This window comes from Thalassophryne amazonica, chromosome 5 (assembly GCF_902500255.1).
Source record: "Thalassophryne amazonica chromosome 5, fThaAma1.1, whole genome shotgun sequence".
In the NCBI taxonomy this organism is placed as follows: domain Eukaryota; kingdom Metazoa; phylum Chordata; class Actinopteri; order Batrachoidiformes; family Batrachoididae; genus Thalassophryne; species Thalassophryne amazonica.
In genome coordinates, this window is record NC_047107.1 from 116,748,777 (window position 1) to 116,773,599 (window position 24,823).

At 48.2% G+C, this 24,823-nt stretch overlaps 1 protein-coding gene across 1 annotated transcript in view; it reads right to left on the reverse strand.

Annotated features, from left to right (window-relative positions):
• LOC117511177 (GRAM domain-containing protein 2B) overlaps window positions 1–7,464 on the reverse strand; it is a 94,982-nt gene extending 87,518 nt beyond the window's left edge. The window contains exon 1 of the mRNA XM_034171162.1: window positions 7,279–7,464. Coding sequence (XP_034027053.1) covers window positions 7,279–7,370 — 92 coding nt within the window. The 5' untranslated portion in view covers window positions 7,371–7,464. The remainder of the gene's footprint in view (window positions 1–7,278) is intronic.
• Between the last annotated feature and the right edge of the window lie 17,359 nt (window positions 7,465–24,823).

Below are 24,823 nucleotides of genomic sequence, written 5' to 3' on the forward strand. Positions count from 1 at the left end.
TGTCACCAATCACCAGATCTTCACCCACACACACAAAAGTCAGACGACATCTCCACCTCGACGCCGAGATATCGTCTACCTCTAAGGTAAACTCTCATCCGTTTTGACTGTGCCATACGCACGTAATTCTCTGAGTTTGTTGCAGGAGCGCCTGAGGATTCTACTCGCAGCGGGACGCTGAGTTTGGGGAAACGTGACGGGTGACGGACTTCACTCCGCACGTCAAACTAAGTAGCCCTCAGGTTCTGCACTAAGTGTGTTACTGTGTTGGAGGTGGAGGTGTTGTTTTCCCGCCTGGAGAGAAAGACTGCAGTTTGCTGACTGTTTACTGGGTGTGTTTTCTCACACACTCATTACATCTGTTCTTCTGCTTCCTGCCAGCAGTACCAGATCCGACAGTCGGAGACGGTGACCACCTGGGGTCTCAGGACTTGGCGGCTCCAGTATCCTTCGGGTCCGGTGGCAGTGGAAATCGTGTGGGATCCGGTTCTACTCAGGATGGACGTCTTCTATCCTCGAGCCTGCCCACACTGTTGTGAAAGTGTAGTGACACGGACCCACAACAGGGGGCGCAAATGAACGGCCAATAAATGAGCCAAAAAGTAACAATTTAATGTTGTGAAACGTGCACAACGAATATACAGACAACCTCAGAATATAATTACAGTCAAATCACAAAGGTGACGTGTGGGCAGGCTCGAGGATAGAAGACGTCTGTCCTGAGATGAACCGGAACCACACGATTTCCGCCGCCACCAAACCCAGAGAATACTGGAGCCGCCAAGTCCCGAATTCCCAGGTGATCACCGTCCCCGACTGTCGGATCTGGTACTGCTGGCGAGAATAAAGACAGTCAAGTGTGGGTGTGTGTACACCCAGTAACAATAACGGTGGGAATGCCACCTCCACCTCTCACTCAATATGCTGATGTGTTTGCAGTGATCCCTCAGAGAAAAAGAGTGCCGTCCTGCACTCACTCAGCTTCCACAAAACAAGGAACCGGTACGCCTGCAAACACTCACAATGTACAGATTACAGATAAACACAAAAAGGCTGAGGATATTACCTACAATGAAGTACGATATCTCGGCAACGAGGTGGAGATGACGTCTGGTCTTTATGGAGTGTGATGATGAAGAATGTGTGACAGCTGTCAGGAATTAATGAGTGACAGCTGTCACTCCCGGCTGTGTCCGTGGCGGCAGCGCCCTCTCGTGCCTGAAGCCCGCACTTCAGGCAGGGCGCCCTTTGGTGGTGGGCCAGCAGTACCTCTTCTGGCGGCCCACACAACAGGACCCCCCCCCTCAACGGGCGCCTCCTGGCGCCCGACCAGGTTTGTCGGGGTGTCGGCGGTAGAAGTCGGCCAGGAGGGCCGGATGCAGGATGAAGCTCCTCTTCACCCAGGAGCGTTCTTCGGGTCCATACCCTTCCCAGTCCACCAGATATTGGAACCCCCGGCCCATTCGACGGACGTCCAGGAGCCGGCGCACAGTCCAAGCCGGCTCCCCGTCAATGATCCGGGCAGGAGGTGGCGCCGGACCGGGAGCACAGAGGGGTGAGGTGTGGTGAGGCTTGATCCTGGAAACATGGAACACCGGGTGGATCCGCAGTGAAGCCGGGAGCTGGAGCTTCACTGCGGCAGGGCTGAGGACCTTGAGGATTTTGAAGGGTCCAATGAACCTGTCCATCAGTTTTGGTGACTGTACTTGTAGAGGGATGTCCTTCGTCGACAACCACACCTCCTGCCCGGGCTGGTATGCAGGGGCCGGGGACCGCCGGCGGTCTGCATGGGTCTTGGCCCTCGTCCGGGCCTTCAACAAGGCAGAACGGGCGGTGCGCCACACCCGACGGCACCTCCGAAGGTGGGCCCGGACCGAGGGCACACCGACCTCTCCCTCCACCACGGGAAATAATGGGGGCTGGTACCCCAAACACACCTCAAATGGGGAGAGGCCGGTGGCAGAAGACACCTGGCTGTTATGCGCATACTCGATCCAGGCCAGATGGTTACTCCAGGCCGTCGGGTGCGCGGATGTTACGCAGCGGAGCGTCTGTTCCAGTTCTTGGTTGGCCCGCTCTGCCTGTCCGTTCGTCTGTGGATGGTACCCGGATGAGAGGCAAGTGGCCCCCAGTTCCCTGCAGAAGCTCCTCCAGATGTGTGAGGAGAACTGGGGACCACGATCTGAGATGATGTCGGTGGGTATCCCATGCAGACGGACGACATGGTGGACCAGGAGGTCTGCTGTCTCCTGGGCTGTTGGGAGCTTCGGGAGGGCCACGAAGTGGGCCACCTTGGAGAATCGGTCCACTATCGTGAAGATGGTGGTGTTGCCCTGGGACGGCGGGAGGCCCGTGACGAAATCCAGGCCGATGTGGGACCAGGGGCGATGAGGCACGGGTAACGGCTGAAGAAGTCCTTGGGACCTTTTATGGTCTGCCTTGCCCCTGGCACAGGTGGTGCAGGCCTGGATATATTCCCGGACGTCGGCCTCCATAGACGCCCACCAGAAGCGCTGCCGGACAACTGCCACGGTCCTTCGCACCCCTGGATGACAGGAGAGCTTGGAACCGTGACAGAAGTCCAAGACTGCAGCTCTGGCCTCTGGTGGGACGTACAAACGGTCCTTCGGACCGGTTCCGGGGTCCGGGCTCCGTGCCAGGGCCTCCCGGACGGTCTTCTCCACGTCCCAGGTGAGGGTGGCCACGATAGTGGACTCCGGGATGATGGGCACCGGTGGATCCGACAGCACCGTTTTGACTTCGTCTTCGTGTACCCGGGACAAGGCATTCGATCTCTGGTTCTTGGTCCCGGGGCGATAGGTGATCCGGAAGTCAAAACGTCCGAAGAACAGTGACCAGCGGGCTTGCCTGGGGTTCAGCCGCTTGGCGGTCCTGATATACTCCAGGTTCCGATGGTCAGTGAAAACCGTGAATGGCACAGACGCTCCCTCCAACAGGTGTCTCCACTCCTCAAGAGCCTCTTTCACTGCAAGGAGTTCTCGATTGCCGACGTCATAGTTCCGTTCAGCTGGGGTCAACCTGCGAGAAAAGTAGGCACACGGGTGAAGAACCTTATCGGTCTCTCCGCTCTGGGATAGCACGGCTCCTATCCCTGAGTCAGAGGCGTCCACTTCAACCACAAACTGGCGGCTAGGGTCGGGCTGCCCCAAAACTAGCGCAGTAGAGAACCGTCGTTTCAACTCCTTGAACGCGGCTTCGCACCGATCCGACCAGGTGAAGGGGACTTTTGGAGAGGTCAGGGCTGTCAGGGGGCTAACTACCTGACTGTAGCCCTTAATGAACCTCCTATAGAAATTAGCGAAGCCGAGGAACTGTTGCAGCTTCCTACGGCTTGTTGGTTGGGGCCAATCTCTCACCGCCGCAACCTTGGCCGGATCAGGGGCGACGGAGTTAGAGGAGATGATAAACCCCAGGAAGGACAAAGACGTGCAGTGAAACTCGCACTTCTCGCCCTTCACAAACAGTCGGTTCTCTAATAACCACTGCAGGACCTGATGTACATGCTGGACATGGGTCTCAGGGTCCGGAGAAAAGATGAGAATATTGTCCAGATATACGAAGACGAATCGGTGCAGGAAGTCCAGCAAGACGTTGTTAACCAAGGCTTGGAACGTCGCGGGGGCGTTGGTGAGGCCGAACGGCATGACCAGGTACTCAAAGTGACCTAACGGGGTGTTAAATGCCGTCTTCCATTCGTCTCCCTTCCGGATCCGAACCAGGTGATACGCATTTCTAAGATCCAGCTTAGTAAAGATTTTGGCTCCATGCAGGGGGGTGAACACGGAATCCAACAATGGCAACGGGTATCGGTTGCGAACCGTAATCTCATTCAGCCCCCTGAAATCAATGCATGGACGGAGTCCGCAAAAGAAACCTGCCCCCATCGGGGAGGTGGAGTTCCGGATCAGCCCAGCAGCTAATGAGTCCCGGATGTAGGTCTCCATTGATTCGCGCTCAGGTCGTGAGAGGTTGTACAGCCTGCTGGACGGAAACTCAGCGCCTGGAACCAAATCAATGGCACAATCGTACGGACGGTGCGGGGGAAGGGTGAGTGCCAGATCCTTGCTGAAGACGTCAGCAAGATCGTGGTACTCAACCGACACTGCCGTCAGATTGGGAGGGACTTTGACCTCCTCCTTAGCCTGTAAACCGGGGGGAACCGAGGATCCTAAACACACCCGATGGCAGGTTTCGCTCCACTGAACCACCACCCCAGACGGCCAATCAATCCGGGGATTGTGCTTCAACATCCATGGGAAGCCCAAAATCACGCGGGAGGTAGAAGGAGTTACAAAAAACTCAATCTCCTCCCGATGGTTTCCAGACACCACCAGAGTTACTGGTTGTGTCTTGTGTGTGATTAAAGGGAGGAGGGTGCCATCTAGTGCCCGCACCTGCACTGGCGAAGGAAGCGCCACCAGAGGGAGCCCTACCTCCCTTGCCCATCTGCTGTCTAGCAGACTCCCTTCTGACCCCGTGTCCACCAGTGCTGGGGCTTGAAGGGTTAAATCCCCGCTCAGGATTGTAACTGGGAGTCACTTGAATGTTATGACCCCCCCTTAGCCCAGTCTCTAAGGGCGAGTGTTGTTGTTTTGGCCGTTTGGGGCAGTTTTTCCTGTGTGTGCTCAGTTGAGCTGCAGAGAAAACACTCTCCACGGATCAGCCTCCTCATTTTGGCCCTGTGCGTTTCTCTAACAACGTCAGCAGGGGGAGCTGTTGCCCCACGGAGCGCTGTGGCTGTGGAGCGTGGGGAGGGCGGCGCCTTTTCGAACCCGGAAGGGAGAGGGGCGGCGCGTATCCGGTCACGTCCTTCGCCTCACTCCCGACGGCGTTCCTCCAACAGATTGTCTAACCGTATAACGAGATCGATAAGCCCATCTAAATCCCGCGGTTCCTCCTTAGCTACCAGCTGCTCCTTCAGAACCAACGACAGTCCGTTTATGAAGGCGGCGCGAAGCGCAACGTTATTCCAGCCGGACCTTGCAGCCGCGATGCGGAAGTCGACTGCATAAGCGGCTGCGCTCTCGCGTCCCTGTCTCATTGACAGCAGCACTGTTGAAGCGGTCTCTCCTCTGTTAGGGTGATCAAACACTGTTCTGAACTCCCCCACAAACCCAGTGTATGCTGATAACAACCGTGAGTTCTGTTCCCAGAGCGCCGTAGCCCAGGCGCGTGCTTTACCCCAAAGCAGAGCAATCACATAAGCTATTTTACTAGCATCTGACGCGTACATGACAGGACGTTGTGCGAAGACGAGCGAACACTGCATAAGAAAGTCCACACACGTCTCCACACAACCTCCGTACGGCTCAGGAGGGCTTATGTATGCTTCAGGGGATGGCGGGAGGGGTTGTTGAACCACCACTGGAACATTTATATCCTGCACAGGGTCGACAGGAGGACGAGCTGCAGCAGCGCCCTGAGCGCTCGCCGCCATCTGTGCGGAGAGAGCCTCCACTCTGCGGTTCAGGAGGATGTTTTGCTCGGTCATTTGATCCAACCGAGCCGTAAAGGCGGTGAGAATGTGCTGCAGCTCACCAATCACGTCTCCTGCAGACGCATGCGCTCCCTGCTCTCCCATTGGTCGTTCAACAACCGGGTGACGCCCCTCGGAGTCCATGACGCTGGCCGAGATATCCTGTTGTGAAAGTGTAGTGACACGGACCCACAACAGGGGGCGCAAATGAACGGCCAATAGATGAGCCAAAAAGTAACAATTTAATGTTGTGAAACGTGCACAACGAATATACAGACAACCTCAGAATATAATTACAGTCAAATCACAAAGGTGACGTGTGGGCAGGCTCGAGGATAGAAGACGTCTGTCCTGAGATGAACCGGAACCACACGATTTCCTCCGCCACCGAACCCAGAGAATACTGGAGCCGCCAAGTCCCGAATTCCCAGGTGATCACCGTCCCCGACTGTCGGATCTGGTACTGCTGGCGAGAATAAAGACAGTCAAGTGTGGGTGTGTGTACACCCAGTAACAATAACAGTGGGAATGCCACCTCCACCTCTCACTCAATATGCTGATGTGTTTGCAGTGATCCCTCAGAGAAAAAGAGTGCCGTCCTGCACTCACTCAGCTTCCACAAAACAAGGAACCGGTACGCCTGCAAACACTCACAATGTACAGATTACAGATAAACACAAAAAGGCTGAGGATATTACCTACAATGAAGTACGATATCTCGGCAACGAGGTGGAGATGATGTCTGGTCTTTATGGAGTGTGATGATGAAGAATGTGTGACAGCTGTCAGGAATTAATGAGTGACAGCTGTCACTCCCGGCTGTGTCCGTGGCGGCAGCGCCCTCTCGTACCTGAAGCCCGCACTTCAGGCAGGGCACCCTTTGGTGGTGGGCCAGCAGTACCTCTTCTGGCGGCCCACACAACAAACACGTCACCTTGTATATTTTGCTTGTGATCCAAATTCTATGTTTGTCTGTATTTTTGTTGTGCACGTTTCACAACAGTAAAGTGTTGTATTTTTGGCTCATCTATTGTCCGTTCATTTACGCCCCCCTGTTGTGGGTCCGTGTCACTACACCTTCCCAACAAATCCCTATTGAAAGGTCAGGGACTATACCTCCAATCCCCACAGTACTCCCACTTACCAGCTCTCAAGTCAGCCAGACTAATGAAATAAGCCTGGTTCATTTGGTGATCCTGTTTTATGGAACGGACCCCTAGTGTATTAGAAAAATAAACCAGGTGGCCCATATTTTGCAAGATGTGGTACCTCGAACATATGGATGATAATGCAGTCAGGTTCCAGTGATATGTCACTGCTATTTTAAATGTGAAGCGGATTTTTTGAACTCCTTGGACAGCTGCTCCATTCCCTCTCATTTGTCTCTTCTTTAAAACATGAAAACGTGCTGATGCCCTGTGCCTGCCTTTAAACATGCCTTTAATCATGTGTCTGTAAACATGGATTTTGTCCTTCATTACTGCTTGGTAGAAATTGTGTCCAGTGTGTAATTATCATGGTTATCCCATGATAATTACACACTGGACATGCAGAAGATGCAGAAGACAAATTTTGTTGATACCAAGGAAATAGGATTCTGTAGAGAAAAAGTATCAACCGTGGATAATTCTGTTAGTATCTTATCATATCATATATCATAGTATCATACAATTTCTACCATGATTCAAATTTAAAATGCTATTTTTATGAGTACCACTAACTGAAGAACATCCAAATATCTTATTTCTAATATTTTTGGAACCAGTAGAGTCTGTACGTACTGATAGTCCCTCATGTCCTGCTTTGAGGTTCCTCTGCTGCCCTTCCTGTCTTCCTCCTGCAGCGTCTGTTGGTTTGCATTTTGTTCAGTCATCAGGGTTTGGACAGTTTTAACAGACCGCAGACCAGCTGTCCTGTCTGTGTCCTGCACAAAGACCTAAGAGTTGGATGGACCCTGCAACATGACCCTCAGCTGCTTCACCTGCCTGGGGGGCGTGTCTGCTGGGCCTGCTGCCCTCGTGTCACAGCCAATCAGGCCTCAGGACAGTGCAGCGTGTGTGTGTGTGTGTGTGTGTGTGTGTGTGTGTGTGTGTGTGTGTGTGTGTGTGTGTGTGTGTGTGTGTGTGTGTGTGTGTGTGTGTGTGTGTGTGTGTGTGTGTGTGTGTGTAAACATTTGATCTGTGACAGTGTGAGAATATGACCCTTGTTGCTCAGCAGTGTGGTGTCGTACGTGTTAAAATTCTGTTGTATTTACACAGACTGTGCACACAAATCCAGCTGAACGTGAGATATTTGTTGTCAGTCGGACTGTGGGGATTTCAAAGACTGTTCTCCCAGCATCAGGTTTATATTATAATATTATGCATTTTACATCCTTCACTGCACAATCGAAGAAGTGCTCATCTTGTCATTGTTAAGGGCCTCTTCACACATAACATGAAGCTGGGCAAAAGAAGCAGAAACCAGCCCAAAAAAAAAAAAAAAAAACAGTGGTAAAAAACAAACAAAAAAAAGAAACACCGCAGATTCTAATATTTAATTCCGGTTATAAAGAGTGGACAATACAAGTATCATCCTCCTGTTGATAAAATAGAATAGAATAGAATTATTTATTTCCATGGACTGACATGAATGAAGCCATGCGCTCATGCCCACATCAGCTGTCCAGCAAGGAGCGCGCCGAAGGACATCGCGTCATGTGGACCATATCTCACGTGGTGGACGTGATGATTGCCAGCTAAGTGTTCACATGATCAGACGGAGCTTTTCACATGAGGCAGCCTGCCTGATTGTCAGAGTTGTTCGGAGTTGGACTTGGAAAGAACAACCCAGTTTACACACACACACAGAAAATGATCACGCAAGAGAGACTGAATTTCTTTTCCTGATCAGGAGAGAACAAACGAGGAGCACCTTCATCAAGAACTGTCATCTGCTCTGAAGGCCCCGCCCATTTGCTTCTCCTTTTTATTGAATATAGTTACATACAGCATATAGGAGTGACAATATCACAAAACAATGGAAAGACACAAAGTCTGGTCTCACATTGATATGAAAACTGTTATGGATTTGAGCCCTCAGTCTCCTAAGCTTCCCATAATAATGTCCAGCCCTGAACCGGTGTTCCGGATACAGTGCTCTTTCCTCAAGGCTGAACTGTTAAAGGTGCACATCTGCGCTTAGCAAATGCATGACCCTAGCAAAATAATCTGCACATTCTAGCAAAACAGTCTGCACATTGACTAAGCCAAAGATCATCTGCTCACTTTCTCGTTTGACAGTTTTAATGATCACTTGAGCCATTCAGTGTATATGATTACTTTGACAATAAGTAATTATTTAAAGGAATAATGGTACATGAACTCTCACACATGCATATACGTATATATGAAAAATAGAGAACAGAATCAAAGACATTATCACAGAGAGTACATCAAAGTGAAGACATTAATATTTGATAATATATATTGACAATATATAGAAAACCCTGTCATTCTTCCCCCCTGTTAATCGAATTTCAATGTCTACATTGTCAACATCACAAAGTCACCACCTCCAACTGGGGACTTTCAGCGGCCCGATCATTTTCACAGAAACATCAAAACCTTACACCCAGAGGAAATAACACACAATTGACAGGACGCCCAGTCTAGACGGGGTGACCTGGAGTATCATGTGATTGCAATATAGTATAATATAATAATATAATATAGAAAATATAGTCACGGTCCACCAGCAAACCATCAACTGTAGTGGAAATCATCCGTCGAACCAACGACCGCACAATAGGGATTACGCAATAAATCACAACACTCAATACGCCTAGAAAAACAGCGAGTGGGGTGAGCATCCTCAACAGGATGTGGTACCATGATCCTGAAAAGAGCCATGAAATCCAGCTACTTTTTGTAACAGTCTCCAACTACAGTGCGTCTTAACAACGTCAAATTTTGAATAGCCAAGCCAATGGACCCCCCATCATCGTTGTTGTCAGGAATAAAAGTGCAACAGCTCTCACCCACCATGGCACATACCCCGGCCAAAGCCGCAGTCAATTGATCTAAAACCATCCTATCCTGCATTTCCATGATCCGAATAGCTATCAGCTCCGCCCTTATGCCTTTTAGAGCCTCAACAGTGGAGTTCACAAAATAACTAAATTGATAATTTAGTGTCTCCACACGCAGCATCACCTTGCCCATGCTCACCCAGGGAAAGAGTGATAGTAAGATCTTCTGGTCTGTAGACCACAGTTTTGCGTCTTGAGGCAAATCTGTTCCCCATATAGGGTCATGGGGAGCCAAGTCTCGCTTGAAGCAATGACTGGTCGAGGGGTGAGCGGCTACGACGTAGGAGTGCTGAGTCGTGGTTATCGGAGCGCATCTGCCTGTTCATCCTGCGGGGAGGGCTATGAAGGCGTTGTGGCCACACAGCCAGTACATGTTCACCTGAGCGTAAGTCTCCGTCGGGTCCGGTGCTTGGAAGTAATCTATACACTTGCCCCCATAGGGAGCTTGAGTATGATTAAAGCTTCCATCCGGTAGGCGAGTGCACGGCCCCAGAATTACCTTACAGAACGGCTCAGCAACCTTGCCCATATCAGTAATTGGACCAGAGAACAAAGGCTGGTCGTTTGCATAACAGATGAGTTGAGCTCCAGGATCAAGGAAAAGATTAGTATGAACAGGTGCTGTCAGTGACCCTTCTGCTGCTAGGAAATTTTTAAATGAGATGTTTTTTGGTGCCTTGATTGTGATGTAAGAGCCTGTATGTTCATAAACTGAGTCATTGAGTACCATGGCATCTACTGCTGATGCTACCACGTTCAACAACATTCAAAATTCATCAACACCAACATTCAAAAGCGGCAGTGGTTTTATACATGGGTGTGCGGCAGAGACAGGCAAAGAACATACATAACAGTTGTTCACATTCACATCAGTCAAAAACTTAGCATATCTGTACCACATGTTCATTTGATACGGGTTACGAGGCGTATCAAACATCCACTCAAAACTTTGTGGTTTCACTTTCTTCTGGTCTGACTTTAATGGGGTTAATATATGTTTTCATACCACCACACAGTAAATGCCACAATCACAGCAATAAGTGTCAAAATTATCATCAGGCTGCGTAGTTTGCAGCCTGCTCTGGCAGCAAAGCTCTCCATAGCTAAAACAGTGTTTTAAATAACCTGTTGATATTTCTCTCCTTCTGCTCCTGTGTTTTTTTTTTCAAGGGACATAAAGAAACTACAGTGCTGGTCTTAAAGATGTCTTCTTTCTTGTGACAGTTCAAGAAGGTCCAGTTTGTCTGGGCTTAGGGGCTGACGGGGACAGTTCACAGTCTCAGTTCAGTTCAGCAAGGGTCTGAGGGAATCTGGAACTCTTTTTATGTTAGTTCCCTTCAGCTGTAGTGCATAAGTCTGTACTATCATCAGTATGTGTAAGGAATGCTGCAAGTGGAATTAAAATAATGTGTCATGTACTCTGTCCTGTGCCCTGCTCTTGACGTTTTTTCCAAACACAGGTGCACAGGAATAGAACAGGATTCCCTTGTCTCCCGTTCTCAAAGATGCAGTTTTGTCTGCTTCTTTTCTCCTGGTCTGGTCACATCAGTGCTATATTTCAAGCTTGTAATATGTCTGCTTCTGATCCTGGTTCAAGTTGACAGGCCTCTCCTCGGTCACAGCTGGTTACTCGTCTGCTTCAGGACCCTGGTATCTGCTTCAACCTCTGGTCTTTGTCTTTGTTCACTCCTGGTCACTCTCTCTCTCTGTTATGATGCGCTTCCAGCCATTGCTGGGCCTATAGGCCATCAGCTGTCACTGTTACACGTCACTCCCCTTGTCTTGTTCGGGATCTTCCAGGTATCTTTGTCTTTTGCAGTGGGATAGATGCACCCAAGATGACCTCTCTGCAATTTTCACTGCAGTGGGGGTGGTTAGCAGCACTTGGAATGGACCTTCCCACCTCAGAGATGACCAGTTCTTTCTCTTAATTGTCTTTATCAACACCCAGTTGCCAATCTGGCTCTGACTCTCAGGGCCCTGCACAGAAATAGGAGAGGCTGGTATCGTGTTAGAATGTATAACATTCTTATGGGACAATACTCGTCTCATATAATCAACTAATTCCTCATCCTCACTATCAGGCCCAGCTATCTTCTGTAAATCTGGTATTCTGTAGGGCCTGCCATACAAAATTTCGACTGGCGTAAGGCCAGTCTCTGAGCTGGGTGTTATATGCATGTACAGTTTCACCAAATCTAAACAATAAACCCAGTTTTTCCCTGTTTACTCCATACATTTTCTGAGCTTACTTTTAACTGTCCCATTTGTTCTTTCCACTAAACCTGCACTTTGAGGGTGATAAGCACAATGTGTTTTTGCATTTATTTTCAAATGTTCTGTCAAATGTTGGATGATTTTATTTACAAAATGAATACCATTATCACTGTACATTGTTTCAGGTAGTCCATGTCTTGGAATTATGTCTCTACAAAGTATCTTTGCAACTGTTAGAGCATCTGCATGTTTAACAGGGAACACCTCTACCCATTTGCTATATGCATCAATCAATACTAGACAATATTTTTGTTGTGTGGGCCGCCCGAAGAGGAGGTACTGCTGGCTCACCATCAGAGGGCGCCCTGCCTGTCGTCAGGTTTCAGGCACCAGAGGGCGCAGTCGCCTCTCAGGAGCACCGGTACTGACAGCTGTCAGTCATCACTCATCTTCACACCACACCATAAAAGCCTGGGAGAGACATCACAACTCTGCCGAGTTATCAGCTTACCCGTCAGGTAAACCGACTCAGCCGTTTGTGCCGTTCGCACATTCATTGTAACAGAAGTCTTTGCAGTTGTGACTTATACTTGCAGCTTGTAGCCGAGTCTGTGGGAAGTTTGGAGGAGTTGGTGTCTTCACTCCTCACTTCTGACTGACTGAGTATAACCATTGACACTGCACATTGTCCAGTTTTCCTCTGCACTCTGGGAGTATTTGGATTTATTCCTACAAGAGGATTTCTGTGAGTTGCTGACTGTTTGTTGGGTGTAAACACACCCACCTTTAACCTGTGTCTGTTCCTGCCAGCAGTACTGGATCTGACACATGGAAGCGGTGGCCACCTGGGGACAAAGGACTTGGCGGCTCTGGTGTGTTGCAGGTCTCCGTTGGCGGTGGAACCTCGTGGGTCCCGGCTCTTCTCTGGATAGGTGTCTCCTACCCTCGGGCCTGCCCACGCGTCATCTTTTGTGTAGCTTGATTGACAGACTAAAAGCAGTATTGGACCTGTTGTGCACATTTGCAGCAATAAATTGTATTTATTGGCATCTCTATTGGCCGTTCATTTACGCCCCCTGGTGTGGGTCCGTGCATTTCACTTTCCCCAACAATTTTTTCTCTTCTCATTGGTTCACTTCAGTAAAATCCATATGGATCGTTTGAAACGGGTATTGAGGGGTTGGAAATTTCCCTCGTTTTGGTCTCTCATTACCCTGTGAATTGTGCTTCGCACAGATTAAACATGCTCTGCAGTAATGCTTTGCATATGCCTGAAATCTAAACGTCACAAAATGAACATTAACCAGTCCAACCATTCCAGCCATAGAAGGGTGACATGGTCCATGACTCAAAACAGCTGCTCATTTGAAAAGGCCATGTGGTAGGACTGGTTTGTTTGAGGATCAGGCATACACACCATCGGCGGTTTGGTGGACGTTGTGACGTCCCCAAAGTGCTTTCTCTGATGCAGGAGCATGATTTTGCATATCTTTAAGAATCTGTAGATCTAAGCTGTCAGTTGCGGAAAGTAGGACCTCCAGCGCACCCTAGGCTGCGGCCTTGGCAGTCTCGTCTGCAAACCGATTTCCACAGGAGACAGGGTCCTGACCGGTGGTATGCGCAGCACATTTACAGATGGCAACAGCTGTGGGAAGCTGGACTGCTTTCAGCAATGACAGCAGCAGATCTTTGTTTAAAATAGGTTTCCCAGATGACGTAATCATCCCTCTATTTTTCCAATACTGAACGAAAACATGGACCGTGGAGAATGCATATTGACTGTCAGTGTATATGGTCACTCTTTTCCCTGTCATTAATTTGCAGGCTTCTGTCAGCACTATAAGCTCTGCAGCTTGGGCCGACAAATGGTTGGGTAATGATTGTGCAATTAAAATTTTGTTAGTGGAATAACCTGTAGCATTTGTACCATTCGGGTTTTTCTTACAAGACCCGTCAACAAAAATAAGTTCAGAATCCAGCAGTAGAACGTCCCTCAAATCAGGGTGGGGTTTATGAATTTCCTCAGAATCAGCAAGACAGTTATGTGGCTTGCCTTCACCCTCGACCAGGAGGAGTGTGGCTGGATTCAAAACAGAACATCTTTCCATAGTAAGATGTGGCTGAGATAACAAGGTAGCCATACATGACAAATGTCTGGCTGGGGAGAGATAAGTTATATTTGTCTGTAACAAGAGTGCAGACACAGCATGTGGCACTTTCAACGTCAAAGAATGAAACAACACTACTCTGGCAGAGGCTTGTATAGCCAGAGAGGCTGTGACTATGGCACAGACACAAGGTGGTAAAGCCCTAGCCACAGGGTCCAACCTGGTGGAATAAAAAGCCACTGGTCACAGCCTACCGCCACACTGCTGTGTGAGCACTGATGTCATAAAATCCCCCTTACAATCAACCATTTGAATAAAAGGTTTGGTGTAATCTGGCAGAGCCAGTGTCTGCTGGAAGCTAAAGCCTTTTTAACATCACAGAACGCTTGCTCTGCTTGTTCTGTCCATGTTAAAGTGGCAGACATGGGAACATTTTCCCCAAATATCATGTTTGACAAAGGTCCTGTTATTTCAGCAAAATTTGGTATCCACTGCCTGCAATAATTGACCAGGCCCAGAAAGGACATCATCTGCCTCTTTGTCAATGGTTTAGGAGTTTGCAAAACCGTTGCTTTTCTATCTTCAAGAACAGTGCGGCCTCCTGTGCTGAGATTATGTCCCAAATATTTTAATTGGGATTGGCAATATTGGAGTTTGTTCTTACTAGCTTTATGTCCGTTCTGTGCCAAAAAGGTCAATAATGCTGTCAATAATAAAGTGTCCTGAGTGCAGTCCTGTTTTGTCTCTGATGTGACTAAAATATCATCCACATACAACAAGATTTGACTCCCACTAGGTGGAATGAATGTCGCCAGATTGCTCGCCATGGGTTGTTAAAAGATAGTAGGGCTCTCAGCAAAGCCCTGAGGCAATCTGGTGTATGTGTATCTCTTTCCCTCAGATGTGAACGCAAACCAAAACCGACTGTCTTCATGAACAGGGATAGAGAAAAATGCCTTACTTATATCCACAACTGAGAACCATTTGGCTTGGGGATCCAAAGAGTTCAACAGTGTATGCGGATCTGGACCCTTTGAATCACAGCAGCATTAACCGCTTGAAGATCTTGCACCATTCTCCATTCCACGGAGGGAGGTGCCTTTTTCACTGGAAATATTGATGTATTACAAGGTGAATCTGGACATTCAATCAACATTCCAGCAGATAATAGGGCTTTAGTTACAGGCCTTATACCTTCAACAGCATCAGGTTTTAAGGGATACTGTCGCATACAGGGCCTGTATTCAGTTTTGGGCCGTATCTGGATCGGTTGTATGCCTGTAATCAGTCCTACGTCAGCAGGTCCCTGAGACCACAATCTGGATCGGTTGTATCCCTGTAATCAGTCCTACGTCAGCAGGTCCCTGAGACCACAAACATTCAGGAACGGTGGCTAGGACAATGTTGTCACTTTCTGACAGTAAGTGCATGGTTCATTTTTGTGTAATCTCTCCATGTGTGTGGATCACAGCTTGGGCTGGAGCAGCCCAATTTAGTCTGTATCGATAAGCGTCCAGTCCTGCACTGTATTCTTCTCCGTCTTTTGTCTCGATCCAGTCTCTTGCTGCCATACACCGCGTCACAAACAACCCTACATCGGACCATGGAGCATCTGCTGTTTTTGCCAAGGAGATGTGGGGGTCAGAACAACCATGGTAACATGCCATGGCGTCTGTGGGGATGCCCACCCCCACTCCAACCATGCCCTGGCCATCAGAAAACATATACAACAATGACAACAGAGCTGGTGAACAATTTTGTAATTTGTCATCATATTGTTGGTCAAATCCAGGAGATTGTTTATAGTACATGGTTACATGCAGGCCATCATTTGGCATAAACTCAGTGGAATTGGGATGTGGAAGTGCTCTGACTTGTTTCAACAACGTTTCTGGGATGCAAACTGGAGGTCCCGGAGATATATCAAAAGACCAATAATAGCGGGGGTCTCCCAAGGCTTCTGTCACATAGAAATCTCCTGCTCTCAATTCATACTGCCTTTTGATGACCATGTGGCCTGTTGGGGTCGCAATGATGCTAAGTCCTAACGCTGTCATAACATCACGTCCCAGAAGATTAGAGGGACAGGATGGGTGTATGAGAGCTGACACTCTGCAGGCTTTACCCCCTTTAGGGTCAAGAATTGTAACAGGTTGTGACATTGGCACACGCAGAGTCCCTCCATCAGCAACTCTCACAGCCAAATAACGGCCCCCGCTTCTGAGACCCAACCCAAGATCCCTGCAGCCAGTCACACATGCTCCAAAGTCACACAAAAATTCAGTATCAACTCCATTCACCCTCAAGGTCACAACAGGTCTAGTAGGGTCATCTGAAAGCAGAATGTCACTCAAAGCGCACATGTCCTCTACACTACACTCCAAATCATCCACCTCCACCATTGATTCATGTCCCTCATGCTGGACCGGGTCAGCAGTATTTACGTCGGCGGTCAGTCATGCCGTCACTGAAGAGGGAGGGCAGTTCCGTGGACCTGATGATGGACAGTCTCGTGCGAAATGACCAGGTTTATGACACCGCCAGCACACCCCATCCTGGCTGGATCGACTAAAACCACCACGTCTCAGCTGCCCTTGGCCTCTCCTCCTTCCCCTAAAAGTCCCTCGTCCTCGTCCAGAAAACAATACTTCTTCTGGCTGTATCCCACCAGACAACATTATGTCCCCTGAAGTCTTAGTCTTCTTTTTCGTCTGCGTGACTTTTTCAGCATGCATAGCATGATTAATGTAATCTGCCAATGTTCCACTGGCAAGTCCAATATGATGCTTATTCACCCACTGATGTAGAGGTGTGCTGGAGTTAGCACACAGTATGGTCCCTTGTCATCATTGTCTTCCTGCAATCCGCTGTGTGCCTTAAACACCTTTGTCATCCTGATGACGTAATCTTCGAACAGCTCACCATCCTTTTGTTTTGTTTTCCCAATTTCACAATAATCTGCTCTCTTCTTAAATTTGGTTCTGATTCGGTCGCATACAGTGGTCACCCTCATGTCCAGGTCTGTACTACTTGGTGCTAAGATTTGAGGGGGGATCATTTGTATCCAGGGGTGACCAATCTCCCCTCACTGCTGCCCAATATTTTTGCAGGGCTGTCATTAGCACCTGTTGTGTTTCAACCCCGTTCAGATGATACGACTGTCTGAGTAACTTCAGATCAGTGAGAAAGGCTTCTACATCTTCTTCAGGGGGGTCAGGCTTTTGCATGCCTTTCTCACCTCCTTCTGTGTCCAGGTGCAGTACACCAGTGTTGTTGGGGCATCATCAGCGCCTGTCCGTGGATTTGCTACCTCAATTAAGGGACACATTTCTGCCTCACCAAGATGCATTTGTGGTTCCTGCTTTTGCTTCTGTGCTGCTTTCTGAGTGGGCAATGGAGGAGGTAAAGCTTCCCCATCCCTCAGCGTCATTGGAGGGGTCAGAGGAGAGGAATCTTCAGCAAAATGCTTTAACTCAGGTGGGTCATCATCTGTGGTCTGGTGAGCATAGGGAAGTGGAGAGGGCGCACTTGCTGCAGCTTCAACATTATCTGCGGCTGGGTAAAGGGCTGTGCCTGCATTCTGCGGAGGGGGCCTCTGGCTCCCTCCCGGTGTCTCATTATCAATTTCATTTTTATTATAGAGGACACTCTTAAGATCATCTTGTCCCTGCTTCAGTTTATTTTTGATTTTATTCTCAGCCTCACACCACCTGTAGGCTTCACTTTTGCACTTTAGTGCATTTTCTAACCCACACCTTTTTTTTGCTTTTTTGCAGAGTCCTTAGCTTTCCTCTTTATATTGTCCACTAATTCTGTTGCTTCTGGGTGTAATTTCCCTGAGAAATTGAACTGTTTTTGCCACATGTTTAAATGTTTAGATGACCCGGGATATTTAATCTCCATATACCTGAAATCATTAAACTGTGGTTGTGTGTCATGTTTACTGTGAGAACAACAGCAATTACGCATTTTAGCTGTTTGTGGGGTTATCTCATAGGGAGATCTAAACGAACAGGCTGTTGTTCTTTTTTCACTGTTTGGTCACCGATCAGTCTGAAAAGTGTCACCACTTCGACTTCTGAGAGGTGGGTGACCTTGCTTATGGCTTCTTTCCAGACTCGTAGGTTCACAAACAGGTGTGGTGCATATAGAACGTTTACAACCTACTTCACAGACAGGGCTTCGTTTCTGCCAGTGGGTTAAAACTGGTGACAGGCCCCCTGCGATTCAGTTGCGCACATCCTCAGTCATAAAAGCACATTCACACAAACACATTCACACCGCTGTGCTTCAGCTGTTATCACATTTTAGCTCCGCTGTTATCACGCTTCTGCTCCAACCGGTTTTTATATCAGAATTTTACGGCTCGTCCACCGAAGGTTTCACCGACCTAACACTGTACAGTTTTTACGTGCTGTTCCGGACCCGAAAGTGGTCTTTTAGTTGTCTCTTGCTTTATTAATTGCCAATTGTAACCGCTGCCAGCTCAATCCGGAGCCAACAGCCACATCAGGTGTCTGACACAGCGGGAAATGCAGCGCGAGCACGTGCCTCCATAACAGATGGTCTTTAACCGCTGTGCCACCTGACTTTTCTCTTTCTCTCTCAGAGAGTAAAATTTAACGCTTTCCAGCCAGGCCTTAGCCTCACACCTTACAGTGCTGAAGCCGAGAGACAAACCAAAAAAGACATTACGGGGTTTTTCCTCGCGTTGACTCACAGCCTTACACACACATGTGCACGTAAAGAAAAACAGTCTCACCCGTCCCCCGGAAAAGGGTCTGCAGGAACTGGTTCCCGCGCCGCGGCCGCGGTCTTCCACGGGGGTTCTCCGTCACGGGCCAACAAGTTTCCGGTCTATTGGCACACGGCTGTCGAAGGACCAAGATGTCAGAGTTGTTCGGAGTTGGACCTGGAAAGAACAACCCAGTTTACACAGACACACAGAAAATGATCACGCAAGAGACACTGAATTTCTTTTCCTGATCAGGAGAGAACAAACGAGGGGGAAACATCATCATCACTGATGATGTGCACGCTGACATGGTTGCTGCTGCTCATGTTGCATTGGCGGTATGTGTTTCTATGTATTTCCACATGAGGACAGCATGCTGATGCACGTGCCTCGTGGTAGAGTGTTGTGACAGCACGATATGTGTTCCCCGGCTGTGACTTGCAAGTCCACAATTCTAAACAGCTGCTGCTGGCGTGGACATGCCCACCTCCATTCGGCCAACTCATCTCACGGAAAAAGTCTCACACTCTGTTCCTTTGTTCTTTGATTTTTTGTTTTATGGATTTGTTATGTATGTAGTTATTGTTGTATTTATTTATTTGTCCTGCCTCTGTTCTCTGTGTTTTTAATTTAACACATCATGTGCAGTGACTCACTGTCACTTCCAGCTGACACGCCCCATGTGCCCACAGTGCTTTGAGCAAAACAATCACACATGAATGAGTTCATGTCTTTCTCCCTTATTGCATATACTCAACAAAAATATAAACGCAACACTTTTGGTTTTGCTCCCATTTTGTATGAGATGAACTCAAAGATCTAAAACTTTTTCCACATATACAATATTACCATTTCTCTCAAATATTGTTCACAAACCAGTCTAAATCTGTGATAGTGAGCACTTCTCCTTTGTTGAGATAATCCATCCCACCTCACAGGTGTGCCATACCAAGATGCTGATTAGACACCATGATTAGTGCACAGGTGTGCCTTAGACTGCCCACAATAAAAGGCCACTCTGAAAGGTGCAGTTTTATCACACAGCACAATGCCACAGATATCGCAAGATTTGAAGGAGCGTGCAATTGGCATGCTGACAGCAGGAATGTCAACCAGAACTGTTGCTCGTGTATTGAATGTTCATTTCTCTACCATAAGCCGTCTCCAAAGGTGTTTCAGAGAATTTGGCAGTACATCCAACCAGCCTCACAACCGCAGACCACGTGTAACCACACCAGCCCAGGACCTCCACATCCAGCATGTTCACCTCCAAGATCATCTGAGACCAGCCACTCGGACAGCTGCTGGAACAATCGGTTTGCATAACCAAAGAACTTCTGCACAAACTGTCAGAAACTGTCTCAGGGAAGCTCATCTGCATGCTCGTCTTCCTCATCGGGGTCTCCACCTGACTCCAGTTCGTCGTCGTAACCGATTTGAGTGGGCAAATGCTCACATTCGCTGCCGTTTGGCACATTGGAGAGGTGTTCTCTTCACGGATGATGCGAAGGAGATGTGTTGCACTGCATGAGGCAAATGGTGGTCACACCAGATACTGACTGGTATCCCTCCCCAATAAAACAAAACTGCACCTTTCAGAGTGGCCTTTTATTGTGGACAGTCTAAGGCACACCTGTGCACTAATCATGGTGTCTAATCAGCATCTTGGTATGGCACACCTGTGAGGTGGGATGGATTATCTCAGCAAAGGAGAAGTCCTCACTATCACAGATTTAGACTGGGTTGTGAACAGTATTTGAGGGAAATGGTAATATTGTGTATGTGGAAAAAGTTTTAGATCGTTGAGTTAATCTCATACAAAATGGGAGCAAAACCAAAAGTGTTGCGTTTATATTTTTGTTGAGTATATATGTTTATTTATTTTCCACTCATTCAGTCTGTCATGTGGACTACAATTCATTACCTCGGCCGGCCAGCTGATGACTAGGTTTGCACCATGCCGGGTGCACTTAGATGTTACTTGCCGGTCTCCATGTCATCTTGTCTCTACGTAATTATTAGCATGTCATGAGAGCATGAGAGCATGAGAGCATGTCCACACATGTGCATTGCATGGAGTTTTGTTCATGTTGTTCATGGCACAATATGTGTTCTTCATCTGAGTTGTGAGTACACAGCAGTCAGCTGTTTCAGCTGGACAGTACAGTCATCCAGATGTGCACTGCACTGGACAGTGATTGCACTCCGGCCACCTCAGCCGCACCTGACAATGCTGGATCATGGTGTGTGTGTGTGGGGGGGGGGGGGGGGGGGCCACTTGCATGCCATTTGTGTTGCTTGGTAATGGCACACTGTGGGGCCATTTGCACAGCCAGCTCGAAAGTGATCGCCTGCACTCTACTCTTGTGCCGGCTGTGTGAATAGCCCTGTCTTTTCTAAGTTCCCAGCGAATGGTGTTGGATGTTTGTGGGTTGCCAACTATGACCGAGAGTGGGTCGAATGGCCATTTGTTCGTGATTCACCAACATTTGGCTGCTGGTGTGAAGGCTGCCTCGATCGCACCACTCAGCCATGGTTCGACATGGCTAATGATTTCATTCAGCTACTTAGCGTGGCACAATGTGTCCGACCTGCGTTTGACATACCGTGCGAATGCTGCGAACACGATCAGATGGCAGTGCGACCTCATCTTGCCCGCCATTTGAATGGGTTTCTGCCATGAGCCGCACATGAATGTAGAGTGCATGTGCATGTGCTGTGCCTGAATGGTTGTGATGACTGCTGTAAGAGGCATTCAAGGTGGCTCCAATTTTTCACAAGTGGCCCATGATCCCTCCCTAAATCCATCCATGTGCTCATCAGATTTCGCAAAATATCAACACAATTATACCAGCACACTGCTTTCCATGCATTGTTTCTTCAGCAAGCCCAAGACAGCTGAAAAAAAGTAAGTCTTTCAAACACAGAAAGATTGTTCCATGGGGACGACAGAAGGATTATTACATGAAGACCATAGATAGATTATTCTATGTGGAGTATAGAAGGATTATTCTAGGGGGATCATAGAAGGATTATTCCATGAAGACCACAGATATATTATTATATGGGGACCACAGATTGATTATTCCATGTAGCCTATAGAAGGATTATTACATGGGGAGTTCAGCAGAATTATTCTATAGGGATCACAGAAGTATTATTTTATGGGGACCACAAAAGAATTATTCTTGGGGGACCACAGAAGGATTATTCTAGACTCTAAAAAATGAGGCTTGAGAGGTCTTGTGCCATTAACTCAGTTGAAAGTGTTATGTGTCGGACGCAGCCCGGAGAACCGACCAGCGTTTGAAGGACCCAGTATAAAATAAGCAGAGCATGGTACAAAGGATAACTGAGTTTAATAAACATAACAGTGATGTGATAAATATACAAACAAATAAGTGTGCGGTCTGGCGAGGTGGTAAAGGGTGCGCTCCCAGCAGCACTAACGGTCCGGAGCCAGAACCAGTTCAGACCCAAGGACCCCGCCGACACCCCCCAGGTGGCCGCGACAAACCGAGTCTGTGAATTAAGAAATCATCATGTGAGTCCACACTCTACACACAGAGGGACCGCTCAAAGGTGTACAAACAGCAAACACTTCCTGGCTTAATTACTAATCAGCTTCCCACCCTGCAGGCATGGAACACCTTGTTCACAAACTCACTGCAGTGGAAGCTGATTAAAACGACTAACATAGCAGCTCAATATAATAAGGCGTGAGGGACACCACATTTACTGACTGTACAAATGTTAATCACAAAACCCAACGTACCTCATGAAGTGTGCTGACGAGCGTGAGACCTCACCCTCTCCTCTTTCACAGACCATGCATCAAACCTGGACGTTCTCTGCATCCACTGATGATGAGATGGCTCTCAAGACGACGATCTCACCCGTCTGGTCACAAGGTCGAGTCTCTGGCAAACACACACTGTGCACTCCAGACTTAAATGCCACCATGTTCCAATCCGTGTAGATACACCACAGCTGTGAGTCCTGACGAGCTGCACGTGATCAGCCTCAGGTGATCAGGGTGAAGTCCTGATAAACTCAGCTACACAGCCACTCAGTCCCAAATGCGCACCACCTGGGAGGAAAACCAAAAGACAGAAACAGAAGACAAACAAAAGCCAGCCAGGCACGCCAGCCACAACAGAAAGTTTAAATAACTAAGTTGAAATAACGTTTAAAAAAAAAATCTATGCAAATTGTTACATCAATTTTTCTCATTGAGACAACAGTTCAGAGTCTAGCGAGTCTAGAATAAATCTTATTCTATGGGGATCATAGAGGTATTATGCCATGGGGACTACTGAAGGATTATGGGATTACAGAAGGATTATTCCACAGGGACCTGTAATAAAATTAAATATTTTATTAATATTTAATGTTAATATTTATTATGCCTCACTGCAGGGCCCTGTTGTGAAAGTGTCGTGACATGGACCCACAACAGGGGGCGTTAATGAACAGACAATGGATAAGCCAAAAGTAACAATTTAATGTTGTGAATCGCACAACGACGTACAGACAATAACAATATGGTGGACTGTCAATTATACACCAGGTGATGTGTGGGCAGGCTTGATGATAGAAGACGCCTGGCGAGAGAAGAGCCGGATCCCACACAGCTTCCACCACCAACGGAGCTGAAGAACACCGGAGCCGCCAAGCCCTGCGCCCCAGGTGGCCGCTGTCTTCAGCAGTCAGACCCGGTACTGCTGGCAGAGAACAGAGACAGTCCTGATGAGTGTGAGTTCGCACACTCAGTAATCCCACAGTCTGTATACAGTTAGGAGGGAAAACCTCCACCTCCAATCACACACTCGTGCAGCTCCTGTCTAACCACTTATCTGGTTGGGGTGTGAAGCGAAGCCGTCGCTGATCACACCAAACGCCAATCCCACAGATAAGGCAACACCCACAGGAAAACGGCTGCAAAAAAGTTCAGACTATTAGTCAGTGTTAAGTACAGCAGAGAATATTACCTGAATGGTAGCTGATTTCTCGGCGGGGAGGTGGAGTTGCAGTCCGGCCTTTATGGTGGTGGTGATGAGTAGTGGATGAGTGACAGCTGGTACGGATGATGAGTGACAGCTGTCACTCCTGGTCGCTCCGACGCCCTCTTGTGCTTGAAGCCCGCTCTTCAAGCAGGGCGCCATCTTGTTGTGGTGGGCCAGCAGTACCTCCTCTTCAGCGGCCCACACAACAGGGCACCAAAACATGTCAATTTAAATATTAATATATATTCATATTTAATATCGAATGGACTCCCTACTGGGGGGGGGGGGGGGGGGGGGAGAGAATAAGAATGAATGAATGAATGAATTTATTTGGCACACATACTCAGCAATAACAATAATGTCATAAATAGGACAATTTAACAGTGTACCAGAAGCCAAAGCTTATAAACACCCACCCCTTTTTCCACAAAAGTAAAATGTATATATATACACACACACACACACACACATATACACATACACACATACCCATACTTACAACAGAAAATGCCAGCACAAACATAATAATCAATAAACAAAACAAAAAAGAAGAAAAAAAAAAGAAAAATCCAAACAGCCAGACAAACAGTGCACAATCCCCAAAAACTGTTGTGTGGGCCGCTGAAGAGGAGGTACTGCTGGCCCACCACCACCAGATGGCGCCCTGCTTGGAGTGCGGGCTCCAAGCATGAGAGGGCGTAGGAGCCGCTGGAGGTGACAGCTGTCACCTATCAACACCAGCTGTCACCCATCACCACCACTACAAAGACCGGACTACAACTCCACCTCCTCGCCGAGAAATCTTCTACCATACAGGTAATTTTCTCTGCTGACTTAAAACATTGAGTAATAATCTGAACTTCTTTGCAGCCGTTTTCCTGTGGGTGTTGCCTTATCTGTGGGATTGGTGTTTGGTGTGATCAGCGACGGCTTCGCTTCACACCCCAACCAGATAAGTGGTTAGACAGGAGCTGCACGAGTGTGTGATTGGAGGTGGAGGTGCTCCCTCCCAAAAGAACACAGACTGTGGGATTACTGAGTGTGCGAACTCACACTCATCCAGAACTGTTTCTGTTTTCTGCCAGCAGTACCGGGTCTGACTGCTGAAGACAGTGGCCACCTGGGGCGCAGGGCTTGGCGGCTCCGGTGTTCTTCAGGTCGGTTGGTGGTGAGGCCTGTGTGGGATCTGGC